We start from the raw sequence: 6,737 nt of genomic DNA on the forward strand, positions 1-6,737 counted from the left end.
TGGAAGTGCTCCTGCCTGAGAGAACATTCCGACCAGAAGAAGGAAGGACAGCAAATGCTGGTGCTGTGTTGGAGGAGAAGCGCTCCTTCTCCAAGAGAGGACAGTACAGTGAGAAGAGATATGGATGTATCTTTGGTGCTTCTCTACAAGGGTGTACATCCTGGCAGGGTCTTCTGCTCACAGGTAAAGGTATCAACTCTTTGATGGTGGTGGAAAACTCTGATGGGTTCAGAGGAACTCAGAGGCAAGCAGGGGTCTCCTAAAAAGGATAGGAGTCTAAGATGAGACTTGAGTTTTTGCTGGTAGTCATAGAGCAGAAGATATTTCAAGGAACAGAGGCTCAGCAGCTTAATAGATATTCATGGACAGGACATGAGGAGTAAACCAGAAAAGCCTCAAGCCAATCATATTGGCTGTTCTGTTCTGAGGACTGACATTTCCAACCACGAAAACACGACTCTTCAAATTGAAACCAAACACAGGTAGACCAGTAACAATGTGTGAAGATATGACCTGAATTCATTCTTCAGGTCCGTTATGGTAAATAGAACAGACTCCTGCTGGCCTTTATCTGCCTTCTACACAGGACTGAACAATGAAACTGCAACAGACATCCTAGACTTCTGCCTTCACAAAATATGCACATACAAATATATAAGGAAATGTAAAAACATTTAAATCACACTTGAGTATAATTATTGTCATTAGTTCCAAACCTGGAAACCATGGATAAACCAATGGAAACATATTTTCCCCTTCTTTATTCCCTCCTTTCCTTCATCCCTTCCTCCATTCTTCCCTCCCTCCCTTCCTTTCTCTGTCCTTTCCTTTCCTCCCCCTTCCTTCCCCACTTCCCTCCTTCCACCCTTCCTTCTTTTCTTCCCTATGTCATTCTTTTCCCCCTACTTTCTTTCCTTTTTTTGGACTGGTATCTGAGTCTTTTTCTGAAACTTAGACAGTTAATGGTACAGTGAGAGGCTCAGGGAATAGAGGTCATGAGGCTGACTTCCATCAAAGAGTGTGTGCACACCCCTACCTGTACCCCTAAGCTGAGTTATTATCACACCTGCACAATATTAATGGTTTCTCTCTCTTCCCTTTTAGCTTTTCTTTTAATCTCCTGGTTCCCACCCAACACTGTCCAAGTCACCATTGAATTAGTGCCACCCCAAGTGGCTGAAGGAGAAAATGTCCTTCTTCTTGTTTACAATCTGCCAGAGAATCTTATAGCCATAGCCTGGTTCAAAGGAGTGACAAATATGAACCTCGGAATTGTGTTGTATGCACTGGCCTCTAACATTAGTGTGACAGGGCCTGAACACAGTGGTAGAGAGACAATGTACAGGAATGGATCCCTGATTCTTCACAATGTCACCCAGAAGGACACAGGATTCTATACTCTACGGACCTTTAATAGACATGGAAAAATTGTATCAACAACATCCATTTACCTCCATGTGTACAGTAAGTGATTCTTTGTGAACTCTGGGTGCTGGGCAGGATTCGTACTATGACATGCACAAACAAGTGTCAGGCCTGGCATGTGCTTATCTCTCTTCTGCATTGTGACCCTATGTTGGGGTTTGAGCATTTAGTTCAATACAGAAGTAATGGAAAATAGTGGAAGTAGACCAGAATCCTTTATTTGACTTCACATTGAAGACAGGGGGAGGTATATTGGTTAATTCAGCCAGGAATGTCTCCTTGAGAAAGACCTTTAGGCACTGAACATAGGGCCTGGTTGAGAAATACAAAGCATACTTACAGAGATGAGAGAACCAGGAATATTTGGCTCCAGACCTCAATCTCAGACTCAACTCCTGATGGTTCTAAAAGGCATTTTACAGAGGTTGGGTTTTGACTTTCTGTTTTCAGGGAACAATGATATCAAGTAGTAAAAGTCTTGTGTTGTGTGAGACCAGGCAGTGCAATGTCAGGAAAGTCAGGGTTAGGCTAGATCCCCTGTACATCCCAGTGACTCAGCAGAGATTCTTACCTGCACAGGAGCCCAGGTCATTAATGACCTATTCTGATGGATTTATGAGACTTCACATGAAGGTCATGGTCATCAACCTAAGAGAAAGAGGACACTGGCCCTCCTGACAAGTGCTTGTTCTCTGTGTTCCAGCTCAGGGAATTCTCTCCTGTATGCAAATAGAAACAGGTTCTGTGGATATGAACAGATACCAAAATGTTAGCTACAGTTCCCCAAATTATTAACAGTGGGTAGCATGAATACACAAAATCAACATTCAGGCAACTATTTACCTGAACCAGGAACTTACCTAGTAGCTTGATTCCACTCATATTTCTATTGATCTGGAAATCATGGACACAGAATTCTTAGACCTATTCCCTGCTTAATGTGTCAGATACACTGCCAAGAGATGGTAATAAGTTTTTGTTTATGTATGTATTTTATTGGGAAATATAGAATAGCTAAGGGGAATCAACTAGACAGAAGTCCAAGGTAGCTCAGAAAGACCAGTGAGCACATGGGCAGAGCCCTCATTACATGGCTCAGTAAGCAGGGAAAGTGAGAGCATGGTCATGAAATCTTATATGAGAAGAAGGATCCCACAGCCTCTACCCAGGAATCAGTTTGCCTTCTCCCATAAACCCATGATGTGAGGCTCCTTACACATATGTTCCTAGGCCTTGTCTTGGGTTAGAACCCTGACTGGTGACTCTAGTGAGGATATATCTGTCCCCGTCACCACAATCACTCAGATGTTATCCGGAGCTTCACAGGCATCATGTTCACTTTGTCGAGAGCAAATTTCATCTTTCTAGATCATTGAGGACACAGGGCAGACTGCTGAGTTTTTGTGTTCCACAGTTGTGCAGGGTTTATTTATTTATTTATTTATTTGCATTGATAGACCAAGACCATGACAGACCAGAGGGAAGCCCCAGGGCAATCCACTATCCTTCCAGGTCATTGGAATGCTCATCAGCTTTGATGCTCACTCCATGTTCTGAGTAACTGAAACAAAAGAACAAGAGAGAGAACAGAGGAAGAGCACTGTTTTATTTCTTAACAGAGAACCACTCAAGTCTATAGGAATATGAGTGGTGTTTTTTCCTGGGAAGTTCAGTTCAGAAAGGGGAAGGACAAAAACTGGTGAGCTATGCAGTAGTAGATGTGCCACAGAAGGAGGCTACTGAGAACAGGAAGGCACTCTTGTATCCCCCTGCAAAGGGTGCACCACCTATCACAGGTTTCTGCTCATAGGCAAGGAAAATGCAAGTTGACAGTGTGTGAGATGAGAGGACTCACCTACTGTCTGTCTGCAGTCTCCCGAGTGGCACAAGACATGAGAGGAGTCTTAGGTCTTGTAGGAAAGAAGAGACAGAGTAGTACAGAGGCTCAGTATCAGGAAGTTGTCATTGAACAAGATACAGAAAGGGTCAGGGACACATTGTTCTTACACAAAGTTAATCACCAAGACCACAATATTTTGAAGACTAATGTTCTCAGTTTGACAGCTGAAATAAAAAAAAATAATCACGCTGGTGTTGTGACATGGTTGAAAGGGTATAACCATTTCCTTCATTGTCTGACAAGTTGAGACCAATGAACAGAAGTCCTCTGACATCCATCTAAATACTGTGTTCTGCACCCACTCACCCACACTGTCACTTGCTATTTTATCCATGCTCACATGCAAATACAATACACAAGTAAAGTGTAAAAACTTAAAGCAAATGGAATGATTCAATACTGTGTCCTCAAACCTATACATTTATTACATACATCTGGGCATACAGGGTCCTGCAACATTATTCATTCATTCATCCTTCATAGGTATCTGAGTTGTTTTTAGGAAGAATTAAAAAAATAAGACAAAGCACAGTTATTGGGGTGTCCTGGTCCTAGTGGACTGGAAGACAAATCAATAAAGAAAGCTAGAAGGTAAAGTCAGGTACCAACTGGAACCACAAGAGGAACATAAAGGTAACAACAGAAAGATTCAGAGAGTCAAGAAGCAGGGTGAGTGGGGATAGAGGTTGTGCAGGCATCACACCAACACCAGCCTCGCTAAATGTGAGCAGGGATCTGATGCTAGAGAATCAGAACCATGTTGATAACTGAGGAGAGGGCACCATACAGGGAAAATGACAACTGCAGGGGGACACAGTATAGGACAGAGAGATACTACACACCTTAGCTGAGCAACAGACACACCTGCTCAGGACACAGAGCCTCATCTTAGCTGCCATGTCTGGCATGGCCATGGCAGGGATGGCATGACATTAATCCTACACCTGAAACAGAGCCATGATAATCAGAAGCAGACTAAGTTTGGGAGGTGAGGGTGTGTTTATATCTCAGCAAAATGGTAAATGCTGAGACCTTCAGGATAGCCCATAAGGCTGTGGGAAAGAACTCTGAAAACATGAGTTCAAAAGGTTCTATGCTTCAGTGCAGGGGAATGCCAGGGCCAGGAAGTGGGAGAGGGTGGGTGGGTAAGCAGGGGGAGGGGAGGGAATATGGTTTTTTTTGGAGGGGGAACAGGGAAAGGGGATATCATTTGAAATGTAAATAAAGAAAATATCTAAAAAATCCAAAACAAAACAAAACAAAAATATGTAATTTCTCAACTATTCAAAATATAAGAATATAATTGTATAAGGAGCTTCACAAATCTAAAAGAATGGAGGTAGCTGCACTATAAGTCATCTTGTCAGAAAGATACTAAGGAAGGAGATAAAGAGATTTAGTAGGGAGTGTCAACTGCAGGGCAAGATCCCACCCAGCTACGTATTTGTTTGTGCTTACAAAGGCAGGCAGATTCCTGAGTTCAAGGCTAGCCTCAGGCAGAGGGAGTTTAGGTCCAGGCCCAGGTGTGGTAAGAATGATATTTTCAGGGTGGGGTCCGACCCAACTTGTTTATTGTCTGTGCTTCAAAGGCAGACAGATCTGAATTAATTTGCAATATAAAAAATTTTGCTTGCTGTCTCTTTTTAAGAATCAAGGGGCTACAGTTATAGAATGATGATTTGTGGGATAACCAAAATGGAACCTGGAGTGAATGATTGGATTGATAGTGAATAAAAGACTGGGCTTTGATCTTAAAGAGATGAGCTATCCTGGGAATTTTTAGAAAAGCAACAAAAAGCTATCTTGATAGAACATAGAAAAAACAATTTGAAAAGCTGTCTCAAGAATGTAGGTTGTCCGCTTGTAACCTACAATTTGACCTCAGAATCCCTTCCCAAGCTGAGGCTGGTCCTTGGCAGTTAGCTAAATAAAAAGGTCCTAATATTGATTAATCTTTTTCTTCCCTTCTAGCCTTCTTTTGGACCTGTGGACCTCTTTCCCCCTCTGTCCAGCTCACTATTGAATCAGTGCCACCCAAAGTTGCTGAAGGGGAAAGTGTTCTTCTAGTTGTTCACAATCTCCAGGAGAATCTTCGAGCCCTTTTCTGGTACAAAGGGATGGTTGTGTCCAGGGATCTTGAGGTTGCAAGACACATAATAGCCACAAATTTAAGTGTGCATGGGCCTTTACACAGTGGTAGAGAGACAATATACAGCAATGGATCCCTGATGTTCTACAATGTCACATGGAAGGACACTGGATTATACACCCTACGAACTCTAAGTACAGATATGAAAACAGAATTAGCACACGTACAACTCCAGGTAGACGGTAAGTAATTCTGTTTACTGTTATAGTTTAGTGCAGTGTGGGACTTAAATAGACAGGGCTGTCATAGCCTGTGCCTCCTTTGTGTCTTCACTGTGTTCCCATATTGATTTTTGAGCACTTGGTACAGGACACATATGTAAGAGATAAATGGTCATAGATCAGACTTTGTTCTCTGACTCTCAACCCCCATCAAGGAAGACCCTGATGGAAAGTACTCAGCCTACCATGTAAGACTCTTCCTAATCTCTTAGGACTCTAGTAAGACATTTGATGAAACTATGGCCTCCTCAAGGAAAGGTGAGCACCAGGAAGCCCTGAACCCTGTCATCTTTCCAAGGCCAGACTAAAATGACCCTGGGGAGCATTGTCCTGGGATTCAACTTCTACTTTCTCTTAGAGGTGATAGGGAACACTGTTGTTTTTGTTTGTTTGTTTTTTTTGTTTTTGTTTTGCTTTTGTTTTTGGCTGTCTATGTCAAATTTGGGTATTTATTAACTCCAAACAAGTGAGTTTCCTAAGCAAAGTCCAGGAGCTGATGTAGGCACCATAAAGGAGTCCTGTTTAGTGGCATGGTCCTCATGTCATGTTCAATGCACTGTTTTATATCACTCAGATCACCTAGCCCATGATCAGATCGCCTACCTTTAGTAGACTGGTTCCACTCATATCAACTCCCAATTAAAAAATATATTATAAGCTTGCCCATAGGCTGCTCTGTTGGTGGCATTTTCTTTTCTTCTTTCTTTTTTTTTTTTAGTAATTATGTGCATAGAATTGTTATCTTTTTTTTAGATATTTTCTTTATTTATTTGTAAATTTCTACTTTCCCAGTTTCCCCTCCAAAAAACAAGCAAACAAACAAACAAAAACAAGAACAAACCCCTGTTGCCTCCCCCCTCCCCATGCCTGCCACCCCATCCTCTCCCACTTCTTGACCCTGACATTCCCCTACACTGGTTCTACACTTTAGAACCTTCACAGTGCGGAGATCCTCTACTCCTATTGATGATCGAATTTGCAATCCTCTACTATACACAAGCTGCCAGAACAATCAGACCCACCATGTGCAGTCCTTGGTTGG

The 6,737-nt window shown here is 42.3% G+C and overlaps 1 protein-coding gene across 1 annotated transcript in view; it reads left to right on the top strand.

The window, feature by feature from the left end:
• LOC116100389 (pregnancy-specific glycoprotein 22-like) overlaps positions 1 to 6,737 on the top strand; it is a 14,477-nt gene continuing 7,740 nt past the window's right edge. The window contains exons 1-3 of the mRNA XM_031384193.1: positions 1 to 183; positions 1,105 to 1,464; positions 5,297 to 5,656. Of these exons, the coding sequence (XP_031240053.1) occupies positions 1,260 to 1,464; positions 5,297 to 5,656 (565 nt within the window). The 5' untranslated portion in view covers positions 1 to 183; positions 1,105 to 1,259. The remainder of the gene's footprint in view (positions 184 to 1,104; positions 1,465 to 5,296; positions 5,657 to 6,737) is intronic.

The sequence above is a fragment of the Mastomys coucha genome, unplaced genomic scaffold, assembly GCF_008632895.1.
Source record: "Mastomys coucha isolate ucsf_1 unplaced genomic scaffold, UCSF_Mcou_1 pScaffold21, whole genome shotgun sequence".
NCBI lineage: Eukaryota > Metazoa > Chordata > Mammalia > Rodentia > Muridae > Mastomys > Mastomys coucha.